The 17,935-nt window shown below is 40.7% G+C and overlaps 1 protein-coding gene across 3 annotated transcripts; it reads right to left on the minus strand.

The window, feature by feature from the left end:
• Positions 1-206: 206 nt before the first annotated feature.
• Positions 207-17,351, minus strand: LOC135347427 (insulin-like growth factor 2 mRNA-binding protein 2). Of its 3 annotated transcripts, none has more exons than XM_064545427.1 (16): positions 17,066-17,351; positions 16,414-16,477; positions 15,824-15,884; positions 14,204-14,261; positions 14,036-14,093; positions 13,882-13,927; positions 12,355-12,476; positions 10,605-10,734; positions 8,437-8,543; positions 7,665-7,738; positions 6,498-6,561; positions 4,821-4,965; positions 3,334-4,602; positions 2,442-2,510; positions 1,514-1,594; positions 207-1,251 (listed from the first exon to the last, which is right to left on the minus strand). In XM_064545427.1, the coding sequence occupies exons 1-16, from the start codon at positions 17,232-17,234 to the stop codon at positions 1,228-1,230; spliced, it is 2,541 nt and encodes an 846-aa protein (XP_064401497.1). In that variant the 5' UTR covers positions 17,235-17,351; the 3' UTR covers positions 207-1,227. The 3 variants fall into 3 exon arrangements, with proteins under 3 accessions (XP_064401497.1, XP_064401496.1, XP_064401499.1); XM_064545426.1 differs by having other exon boundaries at positions 10,599-10,734; XM_064545429.1 differs by lacking the exon at positions 1,514-1,594 and having other exon boundaries at positions 10,599-10,734.
• Positions 17,352-17,935: the final 584 nt, after the last annotated feature.

Consider the following 17,935-nt stretch of genomic DNA (forward strand, 5'->3'; position numbering starts at 1 on the left):
TGAATTTAGCAAGTCACTAAAATTCCTTCAAAACACATGTCTTTTAATAGGGAAAAATTGACCAATCAGATCGAATTTGATAGTCATTTAATATACATAACATACGTACTTCAGTATAATAGATACCAGTTTTTAATATTACATGCATGTAGCAAGCGTATACAAATAATTAAGCAATGCAAGCGTCGCAATGTTCAAAAAAGAAATTTTTGAAATCTTGATAAATATGAAATCATCAAACACTCACAAAACTCAAAATAATCGTTAGAATGACCATTGGGGATCGAAGTTGCTATGGTTACACATTGGGTCTGGAAATGGAGCAACAAAATTAATAAGTACATAATAGAAACGCTAAAATGAGAAGTGTACAAAATCTCGCTCTCTCAATTGGAAGTTGAAAGAACACACAATCATGTGTACTCCTGAGGCTATACAGTGTATTCGAAACTGTTTTTTTTCTTATCTATTTTCTTGAATTCTTGTGTTGTGTGGTTTATAAAGGGATGATGGATGGTCGTATATATGTAAGTGCAGCTGAGATCACGACATAGCTGTGACAAATAACTCGGGAGTAGAATGAATGAAACTGCATGACTTCACTATATATATATGAGTTGATATGGTAACCGAAATTTGACGGATGATGGACAAACGTAGCGGCCGCAGATTGTGAATGGATTGTTTGTTTCGTTCTTTGTTACCTGTGAGAACTGGTGTCGATACATAGTGAGAATGCGTACGTACATCGCAAGTGTTGATTATGATATGAAATGATGTGTTTTTGTGACAAACAGCTACTAGAGAACTGAAAAATGGGCAGTAAATACGAACGAATAATTAATTATTAAGTGACACGCTTAATGAAGGTCACACTGCACACGCACACACACATTAATGCTGGCTGCTGGGTTGGGCAAGCCTGAACTAACAGTAGATTAAGAGAGTGGCAATCGATTGGAACTGAGACCTGCTGCTACAAATAATAATTATGCTGAACAATGATAAATGAAAGGAAGGAAAATTGAGGGAAATTTTAACTTATACACTTTAACAGCTGGAAATGAAGATTACAAAAATGCTTGTTTGGTGTGGTAGTGATTTTGATTGAATTTCAGAGCTGTGAAAAATTTGTTCCCTGACGAGTACGAAACATGGTTGCAAAGTGAATGGGTGAATGAAGAGTCGGACAAATGTCTTGAAAGAGAAAGTTTGTTTGTGGTTGCTTTACCACTTCTGACCACCGGCAGTCTGCAGGAGTGACAGAGAGAGAGAGGGGAGGGGTGAATCATGTGTATAGAGTAAGCTCGAGGGCCGGCAATAAATCAACACAGGAAATATGGGTAACAGTACTATCAAGTTTTAGCTCTTCTGACAGCTAGAGGCCATTGTCAAAAACATCATACTTGGCCGATTCGATAACACACATGTGCACCAAAGTATAACCGAATATATAGGGGCATGCTCGTTACGCTAATGTACATAAAGGCCATCACCATGGCAACACACTCACGAGGGTGGGCAGGTGTGCCTCCCCGAGGGTGGCGGAGGCGATGCTCTTGAAAAGGTCCTCCTCTTCTCCTTCTTGTGCACCCTGTGAGGACGGACAATACGGAGGAAAGTGAGGACCTCGATCATATCAACAACCAAACACACAATTTAATTCCTAAGCAACGTAAATCAATGCGTACATGCACACACACACACCCTGCAGTGGAATTAAGATACTACAAAGGGAAAAGCTAAAATAAGAATCGGGCTTCAAGGACAGATGTACCAATAAAACACGACACAGTACACGGTGTTTAAATAGTAATTTGTTGTGGAAAACCATATTTTTGCTCTAATATTGAAAATGAAAAAGGGCGTGCTTGTCAATTAAACCTGGAACCTAATACAGGTGCACTGTGTGGGAACAGGCACCAGTTAAGGCCTGAGGGTAGTGTATACATCCTGTGACAAACAGGTTGCCATAGGAAACTGTGGTTCGATATTGAAATGGACAAGACACAACAAAGGCCAAACTAATCAGTTACAGCTGGCAGTAATTATGCACTTTGCTATAAGGGGCACCTTTCAACATGTGTGCACCAGCCAATTTTGAGTATAATTATAGACATTACAAAGGTTAGGGCTTCTCTTCAATTAAGGCAGGAGTGATTTTGAAGCATTTGATCTTTGCCAGTAAACAGCATTGAAAGGACTCCATTATACAGCGTATCAACCTAGCCAAGGCGATGATATAAACTGACGCATACTCATTCATGCATGCAAGCAGTGCAAGCACTTAATTGGTAATTATGAAAGACAAATTAAAGTACACGTCATTAGACAATACATAGACACGTACATAACGTGTAACTACTCAAGCTTAACGCTGCCATGAATTAGTATATAATACCATTTCCCCATAAGAATGAACACATTGTTGAAGCACTTACGTAAGCAGTTGAGAAGGTCGTGGTTGAGCAGAACTCTGTTACCGTGGTGAGGGGGGTGGGGATGGATGCCTGCACGGAGGACAACAGGATATCATTATATACTACGTACAATACTCGTTATTTACTATCAAAACACGACAATCTATTTTTAAAGCTATTGAACATTACGTAATGTGTACATGCATGTGTACATGCATGACTACATGTAGATATTACTTCATTTGGATAACACAAAAAGCTTTCAAGTATCAAAACATTAAATATTATGTAAGCAAGCACAAGAAATAGTTTTAATGGAAGCTAGCGTATTCCATTTCAAAGAGCTTATACAAACCACGACCCAATTAAAGGCACTTTGAAGTACAGGCCATAATAATATGTGTACGTGTACATACGTCAGGTGACCAGGGCAAAAAAGAAACTGACAGCTGCTCGTGTGTGTACACACGGTAACACGAGCTACCAATGAGAGACATACTTCTGTGCGTATGGTTTAACAATGCTGACTCAGGCTAGGCCACACAAGAAGCCTACAGAAGCCGTCTAATTGAGGTCACTTGAGGTCATATAACATTATAATAGATGTAGACAGGAAAGAAACTACAGACCACTTCACATGCTTGGGACATTTCCCTACCAAAGCGGTTCACACAAGAACTGTGTATGTGACTGTATACTAGACTTGTATCGAGGTTAGAAGCCTTAATTATGTACATATCTAATAGACTAAAACTCACAGCATAATTTTCGAAAGCATACAACAATTAAGTTTCTTAACAACCACTAATTACTGGACACTGCACAATAGTACACGTACTTTAAATAACCAAAGTCAGGCTGTTTTCACTTTCGAAACACAATCATAAACTTTAAAACGTAAGTAAGCACTCACCTTGAAAGGTGATCTGATGGAGTCCCTCTCGTCCATATACGCAGAGTTGCTGAACGTCATGCCGACACCAGTCGATGGCACCATCGTCACGGGAGAATTGCGGCTACTCGGTATGAACCCGAACCCAGTGGAGGAGGTCGGAGAGTTACGGCTGACAGGGGTGAACCCAAACCCGGTAGAGGCAGTGGGAGAGTAGATGGGGCTGAATCCAGAGAGGGAGCTGGCCTCAGACGAAGAGTAGCCACTCGTAACGCTGTCAGAATTACCGAACCAGATGTTCGAAGTCGGTTGCTGCTGCTGCTGTTGTTGTTGTGCAGGGGGCGGTGGTGGTGGTGGAGCCCCGCCTCCAAGTCCGCCCATAATCCCGCTGACCCATCCCCCTCCGTTGTTGTAGCTTCCATTGGGCATTGGTCCATTGCTGTGGTTGGAGGACGTCTGGAACATAGAGTTGGAACGAAGAACAGCTGGCGGTGGTGGTGGTATAGCAGCTTCTTCAGGACCTTCTGGCAGAGGTTGCTCGCTCAACGAGTTGCTCCATAGTCCGTACCCGTTCATCGGACCTCCGTTGGCGTACCCGTTGTTTCCCACGGGGGCACTGCTTCTACGAAGCCTGGAGCGACCAAAGCCGGGGGCAGCAAGAGAGGGCTCTTTGAACGAAAGGCCGCTGAAAACGTCGGAGATTTCGTCATCGTAGTCGGTGTTGAAGCAGAAATTTCCCGAGACAGTACCCAGAGGACCTGCGGAGTGGGGGGTGGGGTGCATGTCGTTGAAGGGGCGGTGCCCACTGCTCGTGATGAGTGGAGGTTCTCCAGACGGTTTTGAAATGAGAGGAGTGTATTCGGCACGTCCGCCGTTGGTCATGTGACCGTTCATCCCCATCGTGTTGGTGACGTTGTATCCATTCATTCCGGGTTGTCCCATTTCGTTCATCCCAGCAGTTCCGTTTCCATGCACCATTCCATCGATGGAAGACTCAAGTGTGTACTTTCGCTCGGAATTTCCGCCATTCATCGACTGAGGCATAGGTCCAAGTTTGAATCCACCGAGATTGTTTACCTCGAGGGCGCCTGTTGATCCGTGGAGGGTAGTCAGACGTGTGTGCTCGCCCGAGAAATCCGTGAAGGTGCGGACGTTAGTGGCAGTGGGTGTGGCAGGAAGTGACTGGGGGTGGTTGAGGTGGTTGATCTCAGAGGACATTGGCATGGGACCGCCCATAGGGGGCGTGGCAGCATTAGTGGGGGAGGGGCTGTTGAACATGGATCCTTGCTCCTGTGTGGAGGTAAGAAAGAGAGAGAGGATGATGGCTATGTATACATGAAGTCTGAATGGACCAATTGATGAACGAAAAGAGTAATTTGATTTTTAACGAAATATCAGCTCAAAGTACATTCGACCTTCAAATACAGTTGCTAGGAAACACGCGTACATGTAGCATGCAAGGCTCATTCCAAATCAATGGGAAGCTTGTAATTTAGCTTATAACTTACGCTGGCTGGTATGAACTGAGCCATGTCACTCTCGTAGGAGGCCCTCAGTTTAGCGCTGATCAGAGACTCTGCCTTCTTACAGTTGTCAATGGTACCCAGAATGGTGATGGTACGCTCCATGTTGAAGGCTGTCAGCTCTTTCAGTCTGTGGGGGGAAGAGAAAGAGGGGGGTAATGATTAGTTTATGGGGGGGAGAGAGAGAGAGGGGGGTACGAATTAGTGCAAGAGAGGGGGGTAATGATTAGTTTGTGGGGGGCGAGAGAGGGGGGTAATGATTAGTTTGTGGGGGGCGAGAGAGGGGGCTACGGATTAGTGCAAGAGAGGGGGTAATGATTAGTCTGTGGGGGGAGAGAATCTAAATATTTAGGGTTGCACTGTGTATACATACAAAAGTATTCACCTATCGATCAATGCAAGCTACTAGGGGGCTGGCCACTTCAGCCATGCATGCATGCATATAGCAATTTGTTTAGATGTTTCCAGTGGGTAAATTCCTCTAGACTAAGTCATGAATGAACTGAATATCACCCAATAAATGTAGTGCCCAGACTCAATATGTATAGATTGCTGAATTGATTATCTTGACGTGTGAAATAAACAAAGCAAATCTATCCCAAGAAAAACAAGAAGGGGAGGCGTCCAGTGTGCATGAGTAATGAGGTCACTCTAATGAAGATGTACAGGGATGTGCCCACACACTGGTAGGTGCTAACCACCTCCATCCAGACAACAAACACAAATAACCATCATAATGAGAGCAGGTTACTGAACCATGCATCCATACACGTCAGAGCAGACAATAAACCAATACTCCTAGGCCTAAGTTACCACATCCATATGTATTTGGCTAAAAAGTGAGTTGAGGATTAATTGAAAATAGCCTCCACCACTAGAAACTTCTGGACACATCACTGTGTACATCTACATGCATGCAGCTTTTATAGTATAATAGCAAAGAAAAAATTTCTTTTCACAAGTAGCATTAGCCCAAAGCACACAACTGTAAAGTGCAATCTGTGTATACTCAACTCTGCTAACACTACACCACAGCTAGCTTAGAGAGACAGCTAGCAGCCCTGAAAACGTCTAGTCGAATCACATGTGCAATCCTAACCACTAGTGTGTAATCATTGGAGACAAATTTGGCACATGATTTGTGACATTGATATTGTAAGCCAAGTGTACCATCTGCTATTGTCGTAGGGTAGGGTCAATGAATATCGTTACACCGATCTATGAATAATTAGCAGAGCTCTAAACTATCCACCCCATGAATAAAACACAAGCTATTGTGACGCACTAGGTTCCAGGTCACCTCTCATTATCTACTTGCCTCTAACAAGCAAGCAGCAATCATACTTATTTCTCTGCACTAAAGTAGTTGACAAACTTAGTCGCAATTTAGGCATACTATGCAGCAAATGGAAAAGAATTTTTAAACAAAAAGAGATGCTCTAAGGAAAAATTATTAGGACTCTTATAACGATTTTCAGATAATATTCTACAACACAGCTAGAGCTACATAGATTTAACAATCCACCAAACAAGTTTGTCCTCACTGGAATTTAGTTAATGTATACCATCACATACGTACACGTATATACAACAAAGAAAAGATTCACAATTAAAGTACCACTTTACAAGAGACAGTGTAATGGTTGCCGGGGGTGGACTTACTTGGAGATGGTGATCTTTGTGCCCGACTCTGCCATGATACGCTTCAGAGTGTTGCCTCCCTTTCCTGCACGAGATCACATGACATCACATGACAACATCATACACACACACTCGATGGACGCTATTGAACCTTACTAACACTCATTCACCCAAAACACGTACAACAAAATTAGTAGACCAAACTAAGTAAATATGAACTTTGAACTTTTTGGTTTACTCTCTTCCGTACACGATATTGTTTGACCCTTGACCCCTGGGTACTCTTTTGGCATAACGACTATACTCTTCCTTAATTAATTAATTGATGTCATTAATTAACTGGCTCCAATTAGTCGTCATAACAGCAGAGTGCACATCCCTCCCACACTCACATTTTTGTACGTTTAACGAGAATCGTTTCAGATACTGCATACAATACTACCGTATAGCGGGTAATTTTCGTTGCTACCCATTTAAATACGTATAGCTCAGGATAGTGACGTTGTGAACCTATTGCGGTAGAATAATTTCGTAGTTATAAATTTTCGGTATGATGCTGAAATTTCCACCAAACGAAAACAACCCGCTATAATTATTATAGAGTACTGCATAATTATACCAAAAATAATGACACTATAATTATTATTCGATATTGAGACACCCCTCAATTGATCACATGATCGGGTGCGGATAATTATATTAGCTAACGTACATCCCATCAAGGTGAATGAGCGGTGAGTGCTAAATGATTACAGACAATAAATTAATAATTATTATTGGTATATAAAAAGTACATGACGTTGTGGTTTTAAGTTAATACATCACGTTGAATTGAAGGAATTACGTGGTCAGTAAGTTGGCCTCAACTTACAAAGCTTTAACTCCCACTCACTATATGTAGTCACCATAGAAACCTTGTACAAGAATCCATACACTACACCACTTACACACACTTATAGGAGCAACACACACTTGGTAATTAAAAGTTGATCTACAGTTCAGTCTATAATTATACTGACTGGCTAGTATATAAATAGAAGGGAATATACACAATTTAAAAAACTAAATATAGATGAAAAATAAAGTACCACCATTAAAAGCTTTCAACACTGCATTATAATTATAGCAATATTTACATATTTATTTGTGTACAATACAGACATTATAGTACAATTACAATTAGCTTACCGATAACGCGACCAATCAGCTCGTTGTGAGCCAGTACCTTGAGGGGCACCACAGGCAGTGGATCGTGGATCCTTCTGCAAGGGGGAGGGGCAAGGGGTGGAGTCAATACTATAATAATTACTGCACTTTGAAATACAAGCGCACATTCTCATCTGATATACTGATAAAATATCTACCATTGGGACATTTGTTGTAAATAAGCGTACGTATAGTTCGGAACTACATTACTATCAACTGAACCACATGTACTTATCAGATAACAAAATCTCAGTAACTATGGCTTCTCCAGTCCTGAAGGCACCTGACTATAATTGGGTGAACATTTCCTACAACACAGTGCCTCCGTTGGTTGACCATAGCAGATGCCTCTGGGCAACTAAGTTGATAAGATAAGAAACTTTCACTTGTCCGCCACTATTCCACAAAACCAAAATTTATGCCCCATTGTACCAATAATACCAAATAAATCCCACGGGTAAAGCTACGAGAGTGGTATGGGCTGTAATAAATTGGCTTGGGAACTGATTCGTATCAATCGATTGTCAAGGATAGACAAGTTAAAGGATAATTACTCCAATCCCATTGTAAATAGCTAATCTCATTGTACATGGCTCCTATTCTAACTTACTATGTTCGTATAGTCTTAGAGTGAGTACTGAGAGAAAAATCCCCTGAAAATTTAGACCCCCAGAAGTACATTACAGACATGCGCTCATTTACTGTACAGTGTTAATGGGACATGCAATGAAGGGTCATGTGATCAGCTGCTTACCCGGTGTCAAGGACTCCGCTGGTTACTAAGAGCTCGTGCTGCATTATCTTCATCATGTGATGGCATGCCTCAGTGCAGCACTCTGGGGGACCAATGATCGTCACGGCCTGGGGGGGGAGCGGAAGAGGGTGGTTAGGATGTGTGTGTGTGAGGTGTGAGGGTGTGGGGGAGGGGGTGTGTGAACTAATACAATGAGCGGTCATTTATGACATCATCTAATTTAAGGGCTAGTACGTTACTATACTTCCAGGAGTGATACATGTGGAGTGTGGTTCTGTTTGAAATATCGAAATTATTCCCGCAAGAATACCGCTGACAGCTAAGTCCTGTTGTACGCAAATAGTGACCAACTGTACTTAACATCAGGATAAAGAAAATATTCACGGTTCAATTTTGCGGTTGACCACAATATTAAGAAAGCAATGGACCGAAGCTTTAACCTGACACAACCATCTACTGACTTCACCAGCTTTAAACTAACAACCGCAATGAGGCATATACTGGAAGCCAACGACCCAAGGCAAACAAAAATTCAATTTCAAACACACACACGCTACATTACAATACATCACTCTAAACGATACTTCAGGGAAGACCAAAACACACACTAACTTGAAAGCACTCTGCCACCTGGTACACTGTATCTATAAGCCACACCCCTAACTCTTCCCTGACAGACAGTACAGATTTGCTAATTTGTAAGTGAGATAAATAACAGTTAAGGGGAAATATTGAGAGACCCAGTGACATGCATTATTTATTTATTTATTTAGTCATCCAATACTCCAGTACTGTACCGTAGCAGCATCACAATGCAGTGGACTAACAATTTGTTGCATTGTTTACAAAACCAGTTCACAAGTAAACACAAGTACAACCACAGACTCCATGTTGTCGCTGTTAAGCTCAAGGTACACTAATGGCGGCAGCACACTGTAGCACTATGTATACATGCAGTGAAAGTTACAGTACCAAGCATAAACATTTCCATGGAATTTGTACTGACATTTTTAGATTATTGTCCAAATAAACACGATAGCATGCAGAGATTGAGTTTGCTTGTAATTGAAACATCACTGAAACATCATTCACAATATGGGGTATCATATAGTCTAAAAAAGGTGAATTGTACAAATACAATGTTCTGAATCTCCATTATAGGGGGGAGAGTAGGTTCCAACCTTTTAAGAACCTTTTAAGAAGAGCAGCCTAACAAACCCAGCTGTGATGGACAAGCATCAACAGAGCCCGTACGAAAGTATGGAAGGAGAAGCAGCAACTACATCTGTGTTTGGTCTACTGAAGCCTTTACAACAGACATGAAGTGGATATTCAGCCAAGAATATATGTGTAGGATGATGGCTCAGCAACAAGCTTAGTATAATTTGTACAGCTTATTGCTGGCTAACAGCAAATGTCATGGATACCAAATTTAGGCCTATTTTGTTGAGTTAGCACAGGCCTGAGGCTATAACAAAATATAGCATCACCAGATACATCGAGAATGATTGAGAATGATAATCATACGTATGCATGCAGTGACTATATGCACACATGCAATTATTCAAATGTTATTGAACAAACTGCCCTTAAATACAAACATGCCAAAATGCAAGCTAACATGTATAAAGCAAATTACAATTTATTATTTACAGTAAATAGTAAATAAAAGCTGGCTAGCTTGGAAAAGAGCAGACTTCGTCCTGTCCTACTCCACATCCTGTCCTACTCCACACACTATTAATAATATTACTAATTAATTAAGAGCAAGCCAACAGGATGTAATGATCAGAGGAGGTCGGACACGAGTACCTCGATTAGGCTAAAATTGAGTTAATTAGTCACATGCAACAATGAATTTACTGTTGAATTTTGCACGTGACAAATCAAAGCCTAATCGAGGTACCCTTGTCGTATCTCCTCTGAGAAGCAATTAATTAACTGAAATAAAGTGGCTACAACCTCAAGCTAAGGACACTCTAAGTCAGCTACATAACCGTACGCCCATTTCTTTCTTTGCTGCCTCATTTTGTCTACTCTTTTTTGGCTACTATAATTATACCATCATAGAATAGCACACTATATCATTATTATACCTGACCATTGTTTCTCAGTAGCTATAATTATGTATAGCTGTACATCAATATGACACACAGACTCACCCATACCTTCTCCGTGGTACCAAGGCTCTCTCGGCGATGAACGTCCACTCGCGCTTTTGTCAGCTGTGTGATCAGGCGGATGGTCGCCCCGTCCTTGCCGATGATCGCTCCCACCATCTCGTTGGGGACCAGGATCCTAGAGGAGAGAGGGACGGAAATATTGAAACACTGCTGCACCATGTTTAATTAGATCAGAGGTACGTAGTATAAATTAAAAAGGGGAAAACTTGCCGTGGAAATAGAAAAAAATGAGTGATTATACCTAATTTATGTCGCACCATTGGTTACCCTTAACGTAACCGAGTCGTACGATAAAAACAAGTCCAAACTATTTAATAACCGCGCTAGTGTACACATAGTACGATACTCTACTGCGGTTAATTGGTGCAGACAAAAACAGGTCCCGCACATACATACGGCCATACACTGTACACAGAGATAAGCCTAGGAGATGGTAGTACACACATGACAGTGTCTACATTTGGAATGGCCGCTAAATCGAGTTAAAAATACAACCACGCTAATTGAGTTATTTGTACCAATCATAACAGTAGACCACTTTAAACAGCGGAATTACTCAGCCATATGGAGTTGGTGGTAAGGATACCGGTGGTGTGTGTATCTTAACGACTTGCACTTGCAAGCCCAAGAGTAATGAAAGGAAACAGTCACTGCATGTCCTAGGCCTTCAGTTAATGGCTCTTAGAGCAGCTGAAGATATACACACATAAGCATACCTTCTATCTTGAGCAAGCCTAGTTAAATTTTGTCTACGAAGGAAAAAAAGTCAAAAAGGTCAAGAAAAGCTCAGAGCAAAAACTATAGCAACTCTGTTGTAAAAGTACTTGAAGCTTTCAGCTAGCTGCCTACAATAGCCACTGCCAAACTGAATGGTTGTAATCAAGAAACAAAGTTGAATCAATTAAGATTCCTACTGTTGAAAATTCATGAAATTTGAAATGCCAGAGAAAAGCTTTTCCACACAGTGCTTTTCTTTTGTACACTATAATTACAATGTAAGGTCAATTTTTTTTAAATACAGAGACCACACCCCCTAATAATTATACATCACGGAGTAAGAAAAGTAACTTAGAACTACCAACTACTGTAACCAAGATGCATGGTTTTCACTTAAATTAACAATTTTAATTTGCTAAATTCGCTCATTTCGAGTGTTTACTCCACAGCAGTAAAAAACCCAGTGTTGTGAGAGTAACAAGAGTGTTTGTGTGTGGTGGGGACCAGCAAGACCTTACCACACACTTGGGGAACATTGATACCCACTTACAACTTACACTTAACTATCAAAACAGGAGATGTGAATAATTTTATATGGTCTGTCTAGGCACTTGAAGAAAGAGCTTTATCAGAAGGTGGTAGAGCCATGAATGTAGCCATGGTGAGGGCTGGTTTATAAAACAGGAGGCTTCTAGCTAAACTAAAAAAATTAATTAGTTTACTAATTAGAGTCTTGATTAACCTTTAATTAGCATGTTAGCAGTAGATTTAATTAAACCCAAGTAATAATATAGAAGCATGCCTTTTCATGCACAGTGTCACCATACATGGCCTCAAGGTGGTGGTCACCACTTATTCAAATGTTAGATTGCACCTCAATACATAGTGAATACACCCAAACCACGCAGTAAAGGGTGCAATCAGATGCAGCTAGCAAGCTATAGCTCTACTAGAGACAGGGCAACAAAGAAGGAGAGAGAGGGGAGAGTATCGTCATAATTATAAGCATTCCTCTCACCTCAGTGGGAAGTCAGAGTTCTTGGAGGGTGAGTTGGAGAGGCCGGGGGATCCTTTACGCATGGTGGTGTTGGCGGGGGAGATGGTTCGCATTGTCGTGACACCACCGTCTACGTACGTCACCTGGTGAGGGAGGAAAGGGTTAAATAATTAATTAGAAGGTTAGAGCATACAGATTGAGGATGATGAAAAATGGCTTCGAAATACTAAACAGGGAAATTATGATGCAAAAGTGAACTAACAGGAAGGCGCATGGTTTGAACTACAAAGCCTGATGAATGACCACTGATATGACCTTAGGATTGTCTCTGAGTATTTACACCAGTGAGTTAGAGCAATAATCTTGAGACTAATGACACCACACGCTGGTGGCTGAGCAAGCAGGACACAACATGACCAGCCCAACTCAGACAGTCCACTATCACATTTGCCCTTATCTCAACAGAGTAGCTAATTGACCACTGTTACCAGGGCAACCAAGTCCCGGCAGTATTACTAAGAAAAAGTTGACCTTATTTTGGGTTAACAGGAGGAGCATTTTTGTGTCCAATTATCCTCTTTGAAAATCAGCATTTTATCACATAATTAGAAGCTCAATCTCAACTTATCTTATCATTAATTTTTATAGTTTCCGAACTTCTAAAATCATTTGATAATTAAAAGTTTTGCAATAATTTATATTACATCTGAGACAGATACTGTAGTATCACTAACTTCTTTAATACGCATGCCTTGCATCTGATCCTGAATCACCTATTGTGTCATGCTGGGATCCTATTTCAAAGTACAATGGTGGCCACAACTATACCTATATGCAGACTAATATAGACAGTTTATGGGCTGCCATGCTCCAGAGTGGTGGTCTAATTTAAGACATGAGCAGCTGCATCAGCTAAGTGTTAAGTGGTTAATTGCTGGCCTCTTGCCTGCTGACCCAACTTCGTTAACAACCTCGTTAACACCCAAGCTTTAAAAAATGTGCTTGGATCAAGATACCCAAATTGAAATAAACTGCTCACAGCTATTAATGTACGTACCCAAAAGTTTGGTATCTGCAATGACATTCAGAAATCTTCAACTAACCAAAAATGGGCAGGAAAATGAAGGAATTAAAGATTTAAGAGGGGCAGTAAACTACATATAAATATGAATTTCATGTTAACTACATACTGACAGTAGCTAGAAGCATTGTATTGACTATAATTGAGCCAGAAAAAAAAAGCATAAAATAATTAAAAAGGGTACACATAGGAGCTGAACACCTCTGAACTGGACCAGCCAGTGATGACTCAATACAACACTCAAAAGTGCAAGTCATGTTGTGGGTGAAGGTGTTGTGCCACATTATAGTGTTGAGCTTAGGTAGGGCTAACACAGGAGGCAGGTTAACACCAACCACACACCAACCCCCCCTGCTGAAGAGTTGTCTAACAATGACATTGTATATATACTAGCTTTTAGGCCAAAACTATTCGGCTGCAGGGGATGGAAGTAGTTGGTATAACTATAGCTTATATTACACACTCACCCTTGGAGAGTGATCACTAATGCCTTCACCAAAGTAGCCAGCAGCTCTGAGAAAAGAAAAGAAAGCAGACAGTTGATGTGAGAATATTCGTGCATATTAATTAAGAGCTAGTGTTCAGACACACAAACGCTTGAGTGTTGTTGGATAAACGTACTTTTGAGCTTGTTCCTGCGTCTCATAGGTAATGACAACCTTGCGAATGCCATACTCTCCTGTGAGTGAGAAAAATCGAATTAATTATGAAAACATGCAGAAACAGGATGATAATTTTACCACAATACTATACTACTAGCATGCATGTAATGGTTGTGTATATATGTACCTTCTTCTATCTCCATCTTGTGCACTTGTCCTAGTTGAGTGAACATTCCTTCCAGATTCTGCAAGACACAAAATGCTATGGTAACGCACACTGATACTAGAGCCAGCAGACAAGGTACAGCTGCAGTAGTATGCATATAAGATAGCCTTTTAATGCACAGCTACGATATAATTATACTCAAACATTGACTAGCGTTCAAAAGACAATTTCTCACTGCACACTTCAGCTAGACAATAACTAAAGCAGCTACTACTATTCTCTGAGTGTCTTGCTAAATAAAGAGTGGAGCCATTATCCATCTCACAATACCCACTGTGTAAAACCATGGCCCAGAACACATACAAGCTAATCAACTAGCGTAACCAACAGGATTGCCCAGGGCCACAAGTTACAACTAAGCACCAAATTTGCTGGTTGAGTATCTAAGCAGAGTGACCATCATGCCAGGCAAGTTATTGCAGCTGTGCTTATATTATATATAAGAATCCTTTCTTGTGGGCTGTAGCTAGTGACTTAGGTATAGCAAGCTATCATAGTGGTGATGTGAATTGCGTAACTAAGGGTATTCAGGGCATGGGTTTTAAAATGTGAATCACATGAGATAAGAAAATGTGTTGAAAGGAATGAATTCGATCACTTGCTAGGGAGGTCAGGAAAATTTATCGAATGAATTTGAGTGCGGATTGTGAATGTATCCATTCCTCAGATCCAACAGATTGTCAGTTAATGAATAGCTAACTAGTTTGAGTCATATGACTTAAAATAATTATTATATTGAGCTGAAATTCATTTAAATGCCTGCAAAGAAGCGTTGTATAGGAAGTTACCGACACTTGCAAAATGTTAATTTGGCAAAAGCCTAGTATAATAATCTCATACAGTGAAAGCACAAAACTATTTTAATTAGCAAATGACTTGTATTTTGTGCACATTATATGCAATTTCTACACCCACAGGTAAGTTATCAGAGGTGCATGTCAGAATGAACACTTTGCTGGAATGAATGAATGAGTAGCTAGAGAGAGAGATAGAGTTTCAATGACGACAGACATGCAGTGATAACTTGTCTGGGCTCAACGGGTTACTGCCACTATATCAACTATGGTGGTCAGAGGGAGATAAGATGTTGGATGGCTTCTAAATTGTCAGCTAGCCTGCCGATGGATGCTTCCTTTCAAGGTCACCCCACTCTCTATCAACTATTGTACTAATTTCTTGACTAATTTATAATAATTGTGCAAAAATATGCAATTCTACTACTGTAACAAGTCTTTACTATGCAAGAGATGGCTATAGAGCTTGTTCTGAGCTTTCTAATGCACTTCTAGTTTAAAACAACAACAGATACATCAACAGCATACACCATTAAACATTGTATTATAGCAATTATGCACACATACATGTAAAGGAATGAATGATTAAATGTACTTTACCATTCTACAGATTAAGTAAACTCCGGTGCTCATTCCAGCTACACTGGACACGATAGACTACATTACGTTGCAGTGCATGCATTGCGAGATCACATTAATTACGGCTGTACTTTGGAATTCCACTATTAGTGGCAACATTACACGGCAGAGTGACTCAGATATTAATTTTCCGCAACAGCTTTCTTACCTGCACCGTCAGATGAGGGGGTATCTCGGTCACCTCTACTCTGCCACACGGAGACTTGCGTCTGGGAATAAGAGAACTTCAATTGCATACTCAAAGATAGATGGACAGATATTATAACAACGAATGGAAACAAAAAATAACCCTAGAACGTGACTATGAGAGACTCTCAGAATATCCGCACCCTCAAACTAAGTATACTTCCTTTATATCACAACATTGCATCACCAGAGATGAGCTAAAAAGAGGTTTTTGGGCAACAAGCCACAAGCCTACTCTGCATCTTTTTACTGGGGTGGTTTACAAGATATTGGATTATGGCTGAATGTTGTGCAACATGTGGCCATGACTAATAGTAAACCTGACAGCCACAGCTCTGCATAGCCATGCAGAATAATACTCTAATGGTGGACATGTGGAGAGTCGCCATGGCTTGCTCACAACCTTAATTTCATTTCATTTCCCCTGCATGCAAACATTTCTATGAAGACAACTTAACTTAATTTAAGCTGCAGCCCTGCTTGCATGCAACGCAACAAAACAATTATTGAGATATTCAGTAGACATCATTCTACAAGGGCAATCATTCTCACCTGGCACTAGGTCTTTGCTGATGAGCTGGTTCCACTATCATGGGGTGACCTAGAATGTCCGAGCCTGCATGGCAAATAAAATGATATGAAATATTTATGGTAGAAAGAGTCGACAGATTAAATGGCAATGCAACGAACTTCGAAAATATTACAGTAGAATAATAATGCTTATAAAGCAAATCTGATAAAAATAAACATGAAGTTATTATTAATGGATGAGTATTGACAGCATTTAGCGTGCATGGCTGCAGAAGCTTGTGACAGGGTATGGCTAGCTGCAAGAAACTGCAGGCTCAACACATGTGCACTTATCACTCTAAGTGAAAGCTACCCAGCAATGCACGACACTATTAGCATAGCTATAGAACTTAGCTAGAACTAGAAAACTGCAGCAGACATGAATACGAAATATGCAAAGTGGGGGGGTGCAATGTTGTTGGCTAGCTACAACCATAACTACAACCAAACTTGTAGTACGCATACAACACTTATAGACCTAAAAAGTAAAGCAAATCCCCTATAGCAGGTCTTCTGCAGTTATTACATGATTCACCTACTGCTGTAGTATAATATGCTAAAGCTCAAGCACTGCATGCATGTACAGGAGCCACATCACCAAGCAACAGTGCTGCAGGACAGGTCACTTCCTCACCATTCAGTTCTCTCATGGCCTCATCTGCAGACACTGGATTGTCAAGCTCCACAAATGCATAGCCATTCTTCATGAGTACTTCTCTAACAGTCCCATACCGTCCAAATAATGATTTGATGCTCTTTTCGTCTCCTTCTGTAGATAGATTGCCAACATACAATTGAGTCATGGTTGATCTGATTGACGAGTGCAGACTAAATTTCTTCGAGCTGTGCAACCTAGCTAGCTATCAATAGAGCTAGTAACAGTTTGTCCTATAAATCTGAAGCTTTAAACCAGAGTTCTTTTCAGGGGCGTGTCTGGCACCTAATCAACCACGACAGGAAGCAAACAGGTCATGAATATGATTATACGCTAAAGCTGCACATGCGCACTAAGGAACAAGCTTGCCATGACTTGTGTTGCACAATACTGCAAGTACTAAATTATTATCTTTTCTTGGAGGAGGCTAGAAGCCATTTTGAACACACAACAGCCATGCCCCAATAATGGAGTACAAAATGACGAAAAGACAGTGGTTAAAGCAAACAGATACAACCTATTAAATAAGGAAAAGCAATAAAGTATATTGCAAACTCAGTTTATTTCAATCTGGTCTGAATGATGCTTTGTTACATAACCAAGAATGTTGCTAGCTGAGGACTGAGGAACATACATAAAGAGTCTACTTTCACTTGCCTTCGAAGAATATTTGGTCTCTAATATACTAGCCTCGTCCCGGCCGAGTTGTCTCTAAAATAACGCTAAGGTCGCCAACTATTTTTTCCCTTCCTTGAAATGAGGCTACTAACCTACCAGCTTGCAGATATAAGCCTATAATTATAGTACACGTGCATGCAATGTATCAAAGCGTGTTCTATCTGCATCCAA

Source organism: Halichondria panicea, chromosome 14 (assembly GCF_963675165.1).
Source record: "Halichondria panicea chromosome 14, odHalPani1.1, whole genome shotgun sequence".
NCBI lineage: Eukaryota > Metazoa > Porifera > Demospongiae > Suberitida > Halichondriidae > Halichondria > Halichondria panicea.